Consider the following 17,879-nt stretch of genomic DNA (forward strand, 5'->3'; position numbering starts at 1 on the left):
GCGCAGCCAGGAGGGGATGGTTTTGTCGTAGAGTGAAGCAGGAGAAGGGTCCTGGGGTGAGGGAGCAAGAGAAACACCCAGCAGCAGAGCCGCGATGGGATTGCCGTGCCGGTGCCGGGCGCGATGTGCCGGTGCCTGCTCCGTGGTCGCTTTTGCAGCGGGACCAGATGGAAAGGGGCAGGGATGGCACCGGCAGCGAGGCAGGAGGGATGGGAGGGTGATTCACTCCTGGCAGCCACCGCTTCCAGGGAAGGGGCTGCCCCAGAGAGCTGGCCCGGAGGTGGGGCGGCAGCCTGGGGGGCCGAAGGGGAAGCTGCCTCCTCCTCTTCCTCCTCTCCAGCATCACACAGCAGCCCAGATCATCTGCCTGGTTTCTAGTCCAGGCCTTTAACCTGCTTAGCACGTGGGCTGTGGCAGCACTGCTGTCCTGCTGGGGCTGGCCCCGCTGCAGAATCAGCCCTTCTCAGGAGATGGTGCAGGATGATTTCAGCCTCCCGAGCCGCGTTAGATCCCCCCACTAACACACTAACCTCCTCTCTGCCCTGACTGCCTGCACAGCACAGGGGAGAGGGAATGGGTGCAGGAAGAGGATGGTGAAGCCTTTTCTCCATGCTGATGCCAGCGGGAGGGAAGTGGGGTGCTGCCTGCTAGCTTTCGGGTGGAGAAGCCCTTCATCAGAGGAGGGGAAAAAAAAACAAACAAAACAAAAAAACAAACAAAAAAAACCCCAACCACAACAACAAAAAGCCAGCCCCTGATTTTTCCTTTCTGCTGCTTTTCCTATTCAGCGAGCAGAAACTGCAGCGTTGCTTTTCTCAGCGATCTTTGGGAGGGAAGGGAGAGATCCTCCCCCAGCCTGCGCAGCTGCCTGGCAGGCGGGCTGGCTCGCAGCCCCGTCGCTCTCCTCCATCCTCATCCTCGCTCTCCGTGGGTGCGAGGAGACTGGTGGGGGTGTGCTCAAACCCGCAGCCAGGCCCAAGGGCTAGGTGTGGGGGATGCTGACTGTAGCAGCCCAGCCCCTTGCTGCCATTTCCCGCCACCCTGAACCCCCCGGCCCTGTCGGGGAGAGCTGCAGCGCCGTGTCCCTGCCCGCTGCCCTGGCGATGCTGCACGCCGCAGCTTGGAGAGCTGAGGGGCAGGTTTGGGGGTCCCTACGCTACAGCTATGCTGCCTTCCCATCTTGCAAGAGAGGCCTGGCTGCTTTTTGCCTCTCCAAGCTCCCGTTTTGGGTTTCCTGGAATGCGTCCCTCCGGCTGCGCTGCTCCCACCCCAGCCACCCACCCACCCGCTTCCCTGCAGCAACAGCCCCAACACCCCCATGCTCCTGCTCCCCCCTCAAAGCCCCTTCCTCCCTGGAGAGAGGTGAAAGCAATATCAGGAGCGCAACCGAGATGAAAATGGAGAGCTGAGCAAAAATACTGAGTATTTTCCTGTTCATGAGCATCACTTCTCAGCACAGGCAGAGGTTGGGATGCTGGGGGGGACTGGCTCTGGCTGTGGGGGGAGCGCAGTGGCCGGGCTGGGGGGCTCCTGGTCCCTTGGTGCTCTTGCAGTTAGTTTGAAAAGCCTCAAGCAATGAGGTTTCTGTCACCTCCTCCACGCAGGACGAATGACAGGCTGTCCTGGCTCCCTAATCCGGGAAATTAAAGGATTTGACCATAGACCCTGCTAAGCAAATTTCCCCTCTGAAAATCCCAGGGAGATTTAACCCACGGATCCAACCAATTATTCCCTTAAAGTTGTGACTAAGAAAGGTCCCGATTCTTCAGGGTGCTGGGCACCCTAAAATCCCATCGTGGCAGCGACGTGGCCATGCCCAGTGCTCAGCCCACTGTCCGACAAGACCCAAGCAAGGCTGGGTCGGTGGACACCCCACCACAAAGCATCCTCATGAGCCTCGATGGCTCGGTGGTGCCACCCTGGACCCTGAGCAGCAGTTCCTCAGGCTCAGACACCCTTACAGAGAAGAAATAGGTTTGGGGGCTCAAAGCTGGACACAGCGGTGACGGTGGTTGTCCCACAGCCCCGCCACTGGCAGGTGGCTGTGGCCGGTCCCCAGCCAACACGACAAGATCCTTGGGAAGCTCCAAACAGCCCGTGGCACGTGGCAGGTCTTCCCCAGCCCTTCGGTCCTGGGGACAAACCCTCTGGGAAAGCGCTGGCAGAGGATGAGGTGCTGGGGGGATCCCCTCACTTCTTTTCCAAGGGCAGAGGTGTGGGGCAGGACTCAGGCAGGGGCCAGTAGCCCTCCAGCTCACCTGAGTCGGATAAATGGCCTCTCTGGGGAAACAGGCTGCAGCCTTCTCTCCGTTGTCTGGCTGTGTCTCTCTGTCTGATCTGTCTCTCATCACCATAGCACGGAGGGGAAGCATAAATAATTAAAAGCCCAGATTCTCTCCTGGCAGAGCCAGGCTCCGAGTCCCTTCCCCTGTTGTGCTGCTGGCTGCTTAAGTGGAAATTTTCACGGACTTTGCCTTGGAGGCAGCGCAGACCTGCAAACCCAGGGCAGTCTGGGGCCTCGGGGCACGTCGGTGTTTGGGGACCAGAAAGGGCACCCGCGGCCCCAGCAGGTCCCCAGCGGCAGCACCCCATCCCGGGGATCCCATGGGATGCTCGGGGTGCACTGGGACAAGCAGCACCCACCAGCTGTGGATCAACGTTCACGCGTGGCCCTCCCCATCTCGAGATGCCTCATGAGAGGTGGGATACTTGGGGGTGCAGGCTGGCTTTTGGGCTCCTGGGTGCTCAAAACCCCCCAGGTGACAGGGAGGAGAAAGCCATGCAGGCAGCGGGGATGAGGAAAGCGGCTCCTGGGTGGGCTCTGAAGTTTGAGGCAGGCAGGAGCTGCTCGTTGCTGTGGCAACCGGGATGATGTATATATTTTTTTTTTCCCCCCCCACAGTCGACAGGGCTGCGGCCGGCACTCGCACCACAGAGGATCTGCCCACCCCTGCCTGGCTGCCCGGGGCTGAGCATAGCCCCCGAGGCACCCCCAGCCCTTCTCCCTCCTGCCTGCACCCACCAGGGCTGTGGAGGTTGTGGGGGACCAGGCAACGTGTGCCACAGGGCCAGGCCAGCCCCGGGCAGTGCCCAAAATGACAAGAAATTTCACCAAACCCTCCTATTCCCTCCATTCCTCCCCATGGGAACAGGTGACAGCAGCCCAGCTCTGAACATATTTCTGCAGCATTTTAGCATCTGATGTTGCTTTTAGTCGGGCCGCGTTGGTGGGTACCGTTTCCAGCTGAGGTTTCTGGGCACGTCTGTGGGCTCGGCGGGGCTGCACCGCAGGATGCTGGTACCCTGGGTTTGGGGCACGGCCAAGCAGGTTCCTCATCCCCACTTGGCACCTTCCAGGATGGCGTTAAGCAATGGGGCCAAGGGGGTGCTGTCTGTGGCATGCTTTCTTTGGGGAGCATTTTTCCTCTGGGTTGGCATTTTTGATTTTTCTCGTCGTTCCTGGGGGTTGCTGCTGTGCAGACGTGGGAGCTGGATGCAGCAGTGGGGGATGGAGATGATGCTGTTGTGTCCCGCACGTGGCTCCCTCCAACCAGCTGCTTTGGGTCCAGTTGGTCCCTAGAGCAGAGAGAAGTGTCCCCATTATCACTGAGTCCATCCTGGAGAGGACGAACGTGGCCAGAGGTGCACACAGCAGTGCCCACCTCCAGCATCTCGCTCTGGGTGGGGAATCAGCCTCCTCCCACCTGTGTGGAGCAGGACACATATTTGCTTTCCAAGCATCTCTTAGTGCCCTGGTGGTAGAAATATGAGGACTGGACCGTTTAAACACATCCCTTAGACCCCTGTCACATCACACAGAAGAGAGTCCTGTCTCCTACCCCACAGGGATGGAGGTGGTGGAGGAGCCCCAGAGCGTGAGGCTGGATATCAACCACCTCTCCTCCGACAGCTGGAGAGCATCCGTCAGTGCTTCTGAGGCCACTTCAGCTCCGTGTCTTGGCCTGAGTCCAGACTGTGCTGGAACTAAAATATTAAGTTCAGTTAAACGAGTTTGTTGTTGATGCCGGATGAGTTGGTTTTTTTTTTGCTGTTGGGTGTTGGCTGGTTAAAATGGTGCAATGAATGGCCAGAGGTACGTCATGGATCGTCCCTGTCCATCAGCCCATCACCAAGAGAAAGGAAGACCATGAGCTCAACATTACGCTGCCTCTTTTGGGCTTTTGTGGCTCCAACAGCAGAAAAAAAAAATTGCCTGGAAAGTTCATTTGCTAAATGTCTGTTTTGCTTGAGGTGACCAAAACTTGTGACACTGCCAGAGCGTTTCAGCCAAAACCCAAATAGGGTGAAGGGTCAGGAGAGGAGAAAAAGACTTTTCCTTGTGGTTCTGTTGTGTTTTGCTTCAGACTTTGGTTTGGCTCATTCCGTTTTAGACATCAGATTGAAACTGGAATTAAACCAACAGATCTGCCTTGCTTGCCTGTCGCCGCCTCCCTCACCTGGAGTTTTTTGAACTCCCCAAATTCTCTTATTCTGAGCACTTTCCTCTTGGTTTTAAGGAAACGTCCAACAATTCCCCAAGGGCTGTGCTCATGGCTCCTCGAAGGGATTTGAGGGTTTCCCTGGAGGCAAAGCAGAGGGTCCCTCAGCTCCCTTCGCCCACGGCCTGGCTGAGTTTCTCTCTCTGTGCTGCATTTTTCACCTTTGGCATTGAGGTTCTCACCCTACTCTTCATCCCGTGTGTGGCATCAGCCAAGGAAGGAGGTCAGTGTGAAAAATGGGGAGGAATGGGCTCTTCTGGGGAGCCTTCTGGTGATGGACGCCAGGATGGGATGCTGATGGTCCACTAAATCCTCCACTTTTGACCTGCAGCCCGAGGCAGGTCATGGTAGGAGGAGGTACCCAGTGTCCACACCGAGCCAGGCTTTTTCTAACAGCCTCTACCCATCCCGCAAAGGTGGCTCCACGTTTGGGGCTGGACTGGGGGTCATCATGTCTCAACCACATCTCTACCCTCCTCTCCTCGATAAATCCAGGAGCGTGGGTAACGTTACACCGAGCCACCTCTCCAGACCCACCACGGCCAAGCCTCCCACCAAAACCAGCAGGGTCTGGCTCACAAGGGTTTCGGCGGCGCCGTCTTTGGAGTCAGCCTTGCCCGGAGACAAGGCGATGCAAGCGGAATGCAGGATCCAGCCTGAAGTCATTACAGTCAGCAGCATGTACAGCCAAACTCAACGCTACACATGTCCAAGCAGGCTGAGTTATGGCTGCTCAGGGAGCTATAACTTGGCCTGTTGTGCATTTAAAAAATCTCCACCCGAATGCGGCATTGATGTAGGGCTTTTCTGCTCTTCTGTTTTTGCACTGAATACAGACGGTGTAGATCTGCAATGTGGGGATGATCCAGCGCTGCCCAGGTTCCTTGGGAGATTTTTTTGTGCCTTCGCTCGCTTTTTTTTTTTTTTTTTCCTTGGGCTTTTTCTTCTTTTAATATTCTTCTTTTCCACGGGTTGTTAGTGATTTCTTCCAACCTGTTTTGCCGCCTGCCTGGAAGTGGCAGGCTCGTTTGTAACGTGCTATTTTTGCACAGGGTTAGAGGAGCTTTTGTGGCGTGGTTGTGCCGTTGGGATGTGTGCGTGGAGGGCTGTCTGCTGGCACTCTGCGAGAGCAGAGGGTGAGGAGCGGGACATCAGTGTTTCCCATTTCCATTTTGCACATGTCCATTATGTACATTTTCCATGATGTACATGACATTTATCCAGTAAAATCATGGAAACCGGCCCCATCCAAAGCATGACAGCTGGAAAGCAGGCAGCACCCCCCCTGCTCACTCCTTTCCCTTCCTTGAAGCCAATTCTTCCCAAACCAAGTGGGTTCCTGCAGGTTTTGCATCACAACCTATCGCTTCCCAGAAGATAAAGATGCTCCCAAATCACCACAATTATCTCATGCCTTCCCCAATTTATAAGAAAAGGGGAAACTCCATCCCCAGAGCTGGAGTTTGCTGCCTCTGTGCCCAATGAGGGAGAGGGGGGCTGCCCCGAGCCCCGCTGCCCATCGCTGCCGTGTTTGAGCCAGCAAAGTGCAAGGTCTGGAGTGAGGCCAAACCTGTCTTCCAGTTGGTCAGGCTGGGGCAGTGATGGGGACAGTGGCATCGAAGCTGTCCTTTTCCCAAGGCAAAGCCCGGCTCCTGTGAGCAGGTCTGGGCTCACAGGCCCAGGTACTGCCTGGCCGTGTCACTCACCTGCGTCCTCTGTAGCTTCATGACAGGTGACAGATGGCAGGAGATGAGACTCCCTCTCCAGATGTTAATTATCTCGTGAGCTGTAAATAACATCGCCGGGCAGCTTGCGCATCATCTCCGGTGCAAAAGACCCATCAGCTTCACCCTTGCTGGGGGGCAAAAAATTCAAAGGAAGGAAACCCATCAGGAGGGAAATGCACAGGTCAGCTTGTTTTGTGTGTCCCTTGGCCGGAGAGAGATGCTGGCGGCATCCTGGCTAACGGTGGCGCGTGTGCCTTTGGGTACCAGCTCCACCTGGCCCAGCCCTCTGAAGTCGATGGGGTTTGATTTTCTTGTGCAAGGGCTGGCATTTTGTTGTTTGGCAATAACAGGGATAAAATAAAGAAATCTGAGCAGCCCCATGACCAGTTTGGGATGATGACAATAAGGTGAGCTGGAGAGGATCGTGGCGTTATGGCCCAGCAGCTGCTGTAATCCTTCTCCACCAGGAAGGAGCCAGCTCAGGGTCCTGGGGGATGCTCAGGGGTGGGAATGGCTGAGACGGTCACAATTGAGTTCACTGCCAGCTGTGGGCTGTGGTTTGAGCCATATTTCTCCCAGGATTTTAGGGATGCGACGTTTGATTGTGGCCCATCCCTCTCCCCCAAGTCACTGTGACTTTGTACCGTTACATGTCATGAATTCAATTCCCCAGCAAAACTCATTTTGGCAAGGCATGAAACAGAAGGGCACAGCCTGGGATATTTTTTCCCCCTTACTCAGATTTTAAAAACGGTATTTCAGTGCAAAATGGCAAGTGACACCTCGGTGGATTCGCTCTCCATTTGTAAGCTCCAAAAATATAAAGGTAGGGGAGAACCTGGCAGAGGTGCCTGGAGCAAAAAGCTAAATAGGAACTGGCTCCATCCCATTGCCATGAATTCTGAAGACCCTGTGCACGATGTGCCCCGACTGGGACACGGGCGCCTGCTGTCCCCAAGGTATCCCTGCTGGCTTGGGGATGGTTTCCCCACATAACGTTACCTTTCCTGGTGTAAAACCACAGGGAAACTCAGATACGGGCTTTTAACCACAACGTTTTCCACTCTTCTCTGTATTTCACTTTCTTGGGCAGTAACAAACACATGCATGAAGGTTTTGGGGGTTTTTTCAGGATGAAGGAGTTTGACTTTTTGGTTTTTTTCTTAAATTCAGAACTTTTCTCATGAAATGTGACTTTCAGGGCAGTTTTTTTCAGAGCCTGCAATAACCATTCCCTTTGCTCTGTGCCAGCCCCAACCCTTCCCTCCTGCTGTCTCACTGATGGGAGGTCTCCTGCTCGTTGCTCTCCACCAGCACACAGAGCTCAGGCAGGAGTGGTCCATCCTCCCATCCCAAAATCTCCATCCGGAGCTGGGAAGTCTGGCAGCAGGCACGGGGTGAAGCCAAGCTTTCTCTTTGCTATGCACAGCACCTGCTTTCTGTCTGGCTGCAAAGAGCCCGAGCAGACGTTTTTGGCTGCATTACGTCATGTCAGAGGTCACATTAGCTGCTTTTTTCTCTTGATTAAGAATTCCAGTGATGGGGGGGTGGGGGAAAAAGCAGACAGAGGAAATGGGCAAGGCAAATATGCTTGTGATAAGCAGGTAAATGGGAATTTATGCACGGATAGCTAATTGGTGTGTCTAATATTCCACCCCCTGAGTACTGGCACTGTATTACTGCCTTCACAAATCACTCAAGGCAAGCCTAGTGCAATAACAACCAAGCCAGGAGAGCTGTGAAAAGAGTCAAGCTGGAATTAAGAGTGGGTTTTATCGGGGCAATAAATGCCAGATAGGGAAAATAACAAACAGGTTGTTAATTGCTGCCATCTCCTCGCTCCCTGAAGGAAACGTCTAGACAGAGCCTGGCCCTGGGTCGCGCCTACCCAGGCCCTTGCAGTCAGGTTATTGCGTCGGTCTTCTGGGGCTGGGGAGGTGCTGGATGTGGGATGCGGTGTGCGACGCAGGCTGCCGAGGGGCAGGGGGAGGCCGGCCGGGCGCTGCAGCTCTCCCCAGCTCTGCCCTAAATCAGAGATGCTCCCGCAGAGGTAGAAGCCAGACAGTCTGCAGCAGCTATTAATAATTCAGTCCCAATTTGTCCCATCGAGAGCATGAAGACCAGCCAAGCCTCCCCTCCTCGCAGGCAGGGTTTGAGATGCTGCCCTGAGCGGGCAGAGCCTCTTTCCACCTCCCCATCCCTCCCCGGTGCTGGTCGCAGCCATGGATCCCACGCTGGTGGGGCTGGGCGCTGGAGAGGCCTCTCCTTGGCGGGGGGCAGAGCGATCGAGGAGCCCTGGGAGAGGTTGCACCAGCGCTCCCCCTCTCCCGGGGCTCTGGGGTTTGGTTACCCACATCGATCACTTGGGGTGATCTTTGTGTTTCTTGGTGCATCTCAGCTTGATGCAATTAGGGCCGGATCCTGCGCTCCGCTGCGCCGGTGGGAGTGTAAAATAAGCCCTGGCGAGTCAAAGCAATCGAGGGGCTCATGCTCGTGCAAGCCTGGTTCTTGCACATGGGGTGCTTGGCCTGAAAAGTTCCTTTTCCTCTCCTCCAGCCATCCCTTCCCAGCACAACATGCACCAACTCTTCCCTGTGCACCCCTGAGCTGCTTTTCAAGTGCAAACCAGAGCTGGGGTTGAAGGGGAGAGCAAAACACCCAACCTTAAATACCCTGCAAACCTGCTAACACTCCCTCTGAATTTTTCCCAAAGTCTTTTCTTGCAGCCAGTGTAGGTTTTAATTGAATTTTGCCATTTGAAAAATACATGAACCTCTGTAATGGAGGGAGAAAACCTTCCTCCTATAGGAAGATAAAGATTCCTTTAAGAAAAAAAAAAAAAAAAAAAAGCAAAAAGCTGCCTGATTACATATTGACCTGCGAGACAAAGTGAATCGGATGGAGCCAGCCTGGCCCCTTAGGAAAACTTGAGGCTGTTATTATGTCCCAGGATGAGCTCACTGGCTGGTTAACTCCCTCCTCACCACTGGTGAGTGCCTACGAGCCAGCAGCACTCACCTGCTGAAGGGAAGCCTTCGGTGAAGATGGCACGTGGCGGGTTTCCACGTTTTCCAGGAAAATATAGACTGCGGGGTTTTCTCCTTTTATATGGTAGTTTAAAAGAAGGCGGCTTTAATAACAGTTTTAATCCTTTTCTTTTGATCTCAGCTTTCTTCCTTCATTTCTAAGCTCTGAAGAGTTATTAGATGAGTCTGTCCATCACTGCAGCCCCTCCATCTGAACTCAGCAAAGGCAAAACAAGGGGGAGAAGACAGCGAACCCTTTTGTAGTTACCAGGAGCTTGATTTTTTTTTTTTTTTTTTTTTTTTTGAGCTCCCTTACAAAAGGGTTGATTTGCAGGTATGCAAAGACGGTAAAAAAAAGATTAAACCCTAATAGTCCTGTCAAAATCAGCTCTGTACTGAGCAAAGGGGTTTAGGGGTTGTTGCAATCTCATGTGCGCTCCTGGTAAGGAGTTGGGACTATCTGGAGAGCTCAGGAGAGGTTTTCATCAGCTCTCGGCATGGGATGGAGGAGAGCTGGGGGTCTGCACCCCTGCAGCAGGTTCCTGACAAACATCATCAATAAACCAGCATTTTTGTACTTCCCTGTCAAGCCTAAATCCCATTGAACAAGGGATCCCTTGGCTGAGCTCTTCATTCACGGGGACATCGGAGAAGCGAGGAGTTTGCTTGCAAAAGAATGGCAATCCCCCCAGCAAGAGCTCCCATGTGAATTTTGGAAAATAGACCTTCTTTTCCAGAAATCTTGCCCGTATGATGCTTTTTCACATTTAAAACATGAATAGTGTGGATTTCCCTCTGCGTCCAGCACACATCTTCCTTGGGTTCGGGATATACTTTTGCTCAAAGAGTCTGTTACCTATTTTTATCGAAGAGGAGCCTGTTTCTCATATGGGAATGCAAGGAAAAAAACAAAAGGGGGGGACAAGGATGGTGAGTCCCTCATCTGGTTCCAGCTCACTCTTTGCCCTATCACTGTGCTCAGGGAAAGTTGGATGAAGGTGAAAGACTCAGAAATGAAACAGGTTTCCTGTAGCACCCAGTGCCCTCCCTGCGATTACAGGCATCGTGCTTACGATGAGCAGACCCATCTCCATTCAGAAATGGTTCCGGTGAGCTGTAAACTTGCTCTCATTTCCAGCCTAATTTCAAAGCAGTTTGCCCCACGTGTTCTCCTGACAAAGCAGCCCATTAACTTAAACACCACTCAAGCCTTGCCTAGTTTTAATCTTGCTTCATTTCTTCCCGAGACCATTGGGTGCTGCTGATTTTACTGAAAGTTCACTCTTTTTTTGGCTAAACTGGCCCCAAGCATGGGATTTGCAGCAGAAGCTCCTTGCACATATAAAGCTGGGCCAGAGTCGCTGCTGGCATTCCTAAAAAGCCAAGTTCTTACTTTCAAATCAGTTTATTCCAGCTTCTTATAGATTAGCCGGAGCTGATAAACTTGGCATTACGACCCACTTGCAGGTATTATCCCTTCTCCTGTCAGTCCTGGCCAAATCACAAGAGATCTGCAAAGATTTACAGAAATCTGTTTGGTTGTGATTTTTCCCTGCCTCTTGCCAGCTCTTCTTGCCAGTTTGACCACTTGCCCGGTCATCCTCCGAGAAGAGTGAGTCAGCTTGGCAAAAAATTAATAAATAAAATATCCCAAGCCAGTCCCAGTGTGGACTCCCTGCCCTGACCCAAACCAGACCCTTGGATCTCAAGAGCTATAAACCATCCCCACCATCACCCATCTGTCTCTTCCCATCCTTGTTGAAACACCCTCCCCCAGTTCAGCTTGGAGTGCGCTGAAATGTGATTTAGAGGTTGTAACCATCCTCCAAAGTCCCCCTGCCCTTGGGTGACCTGATGCTGAGAGCGCCAGGCCTCTCCATCACCCCAGGGTGCATCGCTCCTTCTCCCCTGTTCTCCCCCTGCTCGTCCATCGATGGCAGGAGAAACCCAGATGAGCACCTTCCAGCAGACGTGCGACTTTTTCATCAGCACAAATGAGAGGGGCGCTGAGCTCTTGCAGACAACAGCTTTTCTCCAGTGGGCTCATTACGGGATGGAGGACACCACGGGAGTTAACGAAGGAGCGATGCAAGAGGATCTGTTTAATTCCTCCCACCCCTGAGCATCCCCAGCCTCCTCCTCCAGCTGTGATGAATCCATGGGGAAGGATCCAGCCTTATTTTGACTGTGGTTTCCAGGACGGTGTCTCTGTCTGGGAAAGATTTATGGCAGGAGGAGGAGAGTGATTAGATTGGGCCCCATCTATGTGTCGTGGAGAAAGACCTGCTTTACAAGGAAATAAACTCAAGCAATTAACCGGGGAATTAAGATTTAGCGCAGGCTACGAGCAGCAGGCATGTATAAAGGAGACAGCTGTTAAATTTAGTATGTGACAAAGTCATGCGAACACTAACTGGATTACTTGCATTTATTTGGGAATACTTATGTATTTTATTATGCGACGTATAGATCACCATAATTCTGCTTTTCGCTCCGACGGCACCTCTCCTCCGAGCATCTTAGAGAGCATTACAAACAATTAAGCCTGCCTGCGCCTCTGCGCAGCGCTCGACGCTATATCTGCTTTGTGGGTATCAAATATATTTTAGATTGGAGATGGCTTAATTAATGTGATTGATTTTTAACTCTTTCTGGCCCAAAGCCCCTAGTTGCCGCTTTTTCTGGTGTGATCGTGGAGTCCATGGGGATGAACTAGCCTGGAAGTTGCTGGAGTGAGTTTTGCAGGGATGGAAATCCATCCATCCATCCATCCATCCATCCATGGTGATTTTGACCCATTTTGGTCAAAAAAAAGGGAGAGGATGAATGCTGGAGAGGAGAGCGTGGCTTGGGTGGTGGCTCTACGTATGCTCTTGCGGCATCACCCCCTGCTCTGCAGCCACCTTTGTGTGTCCCCAGGAGCCTTGGAAGTGGCACAAGCTGCTTTTCAGCACTTCCAGCCTCCTTCCCTGGCAAGGAGTGACAGATAACTGCCTCCAGTTGCATCTCCGGGGAAGAGTTTAAGGAGGCAGCGTGTAATCCTGCCTGCTGAGTTTGGTCCAGACACTCTCAGACGTTATTAATCCTTTGTATCAGGCCAGCAGGGACCGGCAGCCTGCTCTATAAATGCGCTGCAGAATGGGAGGGACAGTCCCTTCCCTGAAGAGTTTTCAGTCTGAGGGGATGGCAGAGGGACAGACGGGTGGATGGAGGATCCTCAGGAGCCGACATCCAGACCACTGAGAAGCTCCTGTGGACCACGCCAGCTGTTTTAACAACCTCAGAGAGGCAGCATCTTAATTTTAAGCCTCCTGTGGCACCATCCTTGGCAGTGAGGTGGTTTATTCGGCAGGTCTGACACCTCAGCCTTTCCCACCGACCACGCTGGTGCCAAAAACGGGAGCAGTTTGCGCCTCCTCTCCCAGCAATTTGCTGCAGCTCCTGCTTGGAGCATCCTTTGCTCCTCCTAAAAGGGCTGAACTGGGATGCCTGCCAGGGGATGGGGCTGTAACATGCTTGTCCACCCCTCCAACCCTGCCTGAGTGTTGAGCAGAGTGAGTGCTGGACCCGGAGTGGGTAAAAAAAAACATTTAAACCCTATTTTTGGTTGCGTCAGCCATGGAGGACTTGTGGGACCTGCGACAGCATCACCACAGCCCTTCCACCCCTGTTGATAGCTCCGGAAGAACAGGTTGTATCTGCTCCCTCAGTTACACCAAAGCAGCCAATTTATATAAATAAAGCACTTATTAGGGCAAAGACAACTTGTCAACACTTGAAAACAAGTGACAGGTCGGCTCCAGGAGCAGCGACCAGGCGTCTCGCCCGGGCTCAAAGAGGTGACAGCACACAGACGCACGCACACCCGGTTTTATATCCCCGGCTTGTGCTGCACGAAGCAACGCCAGGCACATTACTAGCCCTATTTTCCATTTATAGGAGCCTGTCAGAAATGGCACTCCTCTCCGAGCAGATGTCGAAAAATTAGAGGGAATTCAGAGAGCGGCAGGAAAAAAAAAAATGATTAAAGGAGATGGAGGGCCTGATTTTGGAGGGAAAAGAAATCAGCTGAGCTATTTATAACGCTGCCTGCACCAGGGTGGGTAGGAACAGGCGTTTTTTTACAGTGCCTCGATAGCTCAGCTAAGGGGAAGGGGCCAACCAGCCTCTGAAGGCTGCTCGCGGGAGCGCTGCAGAGGGGCTGTGTAAGAGGGTGTAAACCCCGAGCGATGGGATGAAATGGCATCAAACACGAGTGTCTGGCTGGTAACGGGTGAGTGCAGGGGACAGTCGCTCATCCAGAGTGAAAAAAAAAATTAAAAAATGCCCTGGTAAAGCCGTGTTAAGGGGTGGGAGAGATGGCAAGCCCCCGCTCCTACCTCTGCTCTCGGTGACAAACCGCACTTGTATTTACATCCAGTGTTTTACGCAAAACGTGGTGGCGGGGGTGGAAATCCTCACTTTTTCATCCAAAAGCAAATGGTTTTGGTTAAAAAAAAAAACAACCAACCACCGCCTTGAAACTCAGGCCTTCAGCCCCAGAGGCTCGCGGGAGATGCTGCGGCCGTTTGCCGGGCTGGGGTCCCCCACTGAGAGATGGAGGGGACCAGCCTGCTTCGGGGTGATGCATCCCCCAGGGGAACAAAGCATCCTGCCCCTATTTCCAAATTTCCTGATTTGCAGACTAAGAAGCAGTTCGTGAAGGTGTTGGGGATGTAACATCACCCATTCCCCAGCGAGCCCCACGTCCCGGTGGCGACTCCTCCATCGCAGCCCAAGGGGGTCAGAGTGAAGGGGTTTCGTGGGGGCAATTTTTTTTTTTCTGTGCAGAGGGAAGCTGCCTAACATGGGTTTTGTCTCTCTGGTTGCCTTGCAGGACCTCTCACTCCAGGGCCAAGGCGGAGGCGGCTGTGACGGCGGCGCAGAAAGCTCAGGAGGAAGCGCGGATCGCCAGGATCACTGCCAAAGAGTTTTCGCCTTCCTTCCAGCACAGGGAAAATGGTCAGTGCGTGCCACCGTGCCGGCCGGCTGCGCGGCCGTGGCTTTCACCCTGTGCTGCTCTCTGCCCAGCTCAGCCCTGTAGAGACCCAAAACCCCCCAAAAATGAGCCCTATGTGGAGGTTCGGTCTGTGCTTGCCGCTCCCGGTCCTCACCGGGACGCTTGGGCTGGGAAACGGGCCCGTAACACCAGTTTTCGGGGGTTTTAGCACAAGGCTTTCAATATTCAACACTTCCACCCTGTGCAGTCCTGTCATTACAGGGATCTCCTCTTTTCACACCAAAACACCCCCATTTTTATAAGTCATAGTCCTTGATGGTTGCACATAAAAAACCCAAGCGCTCTGAAAGCAAAATGGAAGCATAAATGATCCCTGAGGCGGTCACTGATTTTACACCCTTGGCTTTGATGGTTCCTGATTTCTTTTAAACGCTTGGGCTTGCAGAGCCGGGGGCTGCACGGGTTTGTACCCAAACCCTCCTTTGGGCGTGCAAATCAGAGTGCAAAGGCATCGGGGAAATGCGCATTTGAGGTTTTCCTGGTGGTTCTTCCTTCCCTCCATCATCTTCGACGTTTCTGACTGGTTGGTCCAAATTTTTGCTGGTTGACAAGAGGCTGAGGCTCAGCAAAGGCTCGGGGAGGAGGAAGCTGGAGCGAAGCCGTGGTCGGTCAGGGGTCTGCAGCCAGCGGGTGCACGAGGAGGATTCACCCCACGAAGGCTGCGCCTATCCGGGGCTGCTGCGAGTGGGCGTGGAGAGCTCCAAGTCCCCACAGCAATAATTAACATAGTAATTAATATATGTGAATGGTTTTATTCAGAAGTTTTCCTTCACCGAACCCTCATTAGGAGGCATCTATCATTATTTTCTCCCCCTTCCAGCTCTCTGACTGAAGATTACTCATTCGGCTTAATTGCTCCAGGGGCTGGTGCCGGTGACTCATGTCGGTGCCAGTCCCCGAGGCCAGGGAAAAGGGATTTTTGCGTCTTTTGGACCAGGCAGCCCATGCACGAGTCCTCACTTAACTGCAGCCGAGGGCACCCCACGGCTCGGCAGGGATGAGGAGCAATGAGCCAGACGGGTTCTGAGGTCCGGCTCGAGCCCTGAGCCTGCCGGGGCTGGGGCCGTGCGCGTAGCAAAGCCCCATCCCGAGACGCGGCCACGTGTGGATGGGCATTTTGGGGGGCACAGTGTGCAGAGCCCCTCGCAGCCGAGCTCTCTGCTCACTGCAAGAAGGCGCAGCCCTCTTCAAACACCCTTCGGCTTTTCTCCTGCAGAGGCCCGATTTGTATATCAGAGATCTGAGCTTTTTTGCAGGGCTGCGTGGTCCCAGGGGCTTCTTCAGCCCTGAGATATTCCTCATCTCCATTTCCTCTTGCCAAAAGACTTTGCTGTTTTAAATCACCTCTTGAAAAGATATTTTTAGGTAATGCATTTTTTACTAGCTTCTAGACAGGGACATAGTGCTTGACTTGTGTTGGGGCTTGTGTTTCTGGTGCTCACGTCTGGGTGGGTTGTGTGTGAGTGAAGTGGGGGGGGGGGGGGGGGGGGGGGAAGGAATTTCCACTTAGAGCACATTAAGAAACAAACACACCATCAAGATGTGCCGGGAAACCTGGGAGAACCCGTGGACCGCGTCAGGCAGATAATAGCTGCACCACCCTGCAGATCCTGGAACCTCCAGCTGCAAATGGCCAGGGGGGGCTGAGGGGAGCTGTGGTGGGGCTGGGGGGAGCTGCACAGTGGTACAGGGCCTGCATGTGCCCCCCATGCTGCAGGTGCTGTTCCCCTTGCACAGTGCTGGGGGGGCTGGATGTGCTCCTGTTGCAGAGTTGTGGGGGCTGGATGTCCCCCCCTGTGTAAGGTGTTGTGGGTGCTGTGTGCCACCCACCTTCACAGCATCGCAGGGGGTTTTGTGCCCCCCCTCACTCCATCCCTACCCCAATTTGAACAGAAACAGACTCCAGACCTGCAGACACTGGTTCCGGCAACCCCAGACACACCACAGCAGCGCCACAAGGCCTTTACCTGGAAAAAAACAAAAATATCCCTGCTCAGCACCCTGCATCACCTTCTCCCCCGAGGTTTTCCACCTCTGTCTGCTGCAGGGATCTTCTACGTCCCCAGCACGCTCGCTGTGGTCGTGCCTCCCCACTTCGTGGCTGCCAGCGGGGTCAGCCCATGGGCTGGATGGTGCCGGTGAGGTGACTCCCCCGAGGTGACAACAGTGTGTTGGTGGCAGAGGCAGGAGCTCAGCACCGCTCCCGAATCCCGTCCGTGGGTCCTCAGGGGCACGGCAGCGCCCGGGGACGCGTGCGTGGCTTTGAAGACGCCGTGGCTGGGCACGGCTGCCTCAATCCTGCTGGAAATCCAGATTTGGTGCTCCGCATCCTCCTTCGCGCTCTCACAACCGTTCTTCCAGGAACATCACGTGCTCCGTGACTAATTTTAGCTCAGAATAATTGTTGCACATCCTCGGGTGTCGAAAACCAGCAAGACGGCACCGTGCATCTGTCGAGTTCCTCTGCAAGGAAACGCCTGCATCCCCGCGGGGCTCCGGGGCTGGAGGGGTGGCCGTGCCCTGGCATTGCTGCCCCTGCCCCTCCACGAGCCCCAGCTGCAAAACTCCAGGAATTAACCCACGGGGAGACAGAATTAGCTCAGCTCGTTGCAGGTGTGGGTGGGGAAGATTTAGGACAAGAGGGTGGTCCCTGGTGTGCGTCTCCTGGGTGAGGATGCTGGAGCATCCCTGGGCTTTCTTGCCTCCGTCGCGGGGCTCGGGGGATGAGGGGAGATTGGAGCTGGGGCTCGGGTGTGGGAGCAGAGGGTGTAGTGAGGCTGGTTGTGCTGTTGGAGATTGGCTTTGGGGCCACTGGGGCTAGTGGGAAGCTTTCAAATCCCTGGAACTCCAGCAGGAGCCCTGGAGACCTGAACTGGGGAAGCTCGGCCAAAGTCTGAGACACAGAGGGACACCCTGAGTCCCGGGTGGGCCCGTTTCCATAGTGGCTTTGCAGCTTTCTCACATGAAGCCATTTGTTCTGTCCCTGCCTCAGTTTCCCATCTGCGATATTGGAGGGCAGCTGGAATGGGAACGTCTCAACAACAGCCACAAAATCAGTCTGTATTTTTCCCCAGAGATGGTCATTCTGCATGAAAACTGAGGGGGTGAACTCCACCCTTCTCCTTCACCACAATTTCCCACCAGTACGAGGGTTGCTCAAGGGCCCTGGATAAATCCCAGGAGGCTCAGTCTCCCACAGACAAGCAGGGACACAGGGAATGAGCTAAACCGACTCTCTGAGTATTGTCCCAAAACACAAACAGATTTTTCTGTGGCAAACAATACCAAAAAAAAAAAAAAGAAAAAAAAAAGACAGTCATTAGGAGACAATTTCCTACGGAGAAATTGCTTCAGTAGGAAATTTCCAAGCAGCCTTGTTACTATTTACCTCCCCTGCAAGTGCTTCGTTGGGGACATCCATCCCCACGCTCCCGTCATCCCCCGCACAGCTCCAGACCACGGCACAGTGGGACGCGGGGAGGCTGCAGGCGAAGGCTTGTCCCGGCGGCAGCAGCTCCCCAAGAAGATGCGATAGAGAAAATTACTCAGCAGAAGTGAAGAGATTAGA

The 17,879-nt window shown here is 53.9% G+C and overlaps 1 protein-coding gene across 2 annotated transcripts in view; it reads left to right on the plus strand.

Moving 5' to 3' along the window:
• The window catches only part of JPH3 (junctophilin 3), a 60,174-nt gene that overhangs the window by 24,293 nt on the left and 18,002 nt on the right, over positions 1-17,879 (plus strand). For both annotated transcript variants that reach the window (XM_074913350.1, XM_074913351.1), the window contains one exon: positions 14,129-14,253. In XM_074913350.1, the coding sequence (XP_074769451.1) occupies positions 14,129-14,253 (125 nt within the window). The remainder of the gene's footprint in view (positions 1-14,128; positions 14,254-17,879) is intronic.

Source organism: Athene noctua, chromosome 9, assembly GCF_965140245.1.
Source record: "Athene noctua chromosome 9, bAthNoc1.hap1.1, whole genome shotgun sequence".
Taxonomy (NCBI): domain Eukaryota; kingdom Metazoa; phylum Chordata; class Aves; order Strigiformes; family Strigidae; genus Athene; species Athene noctua.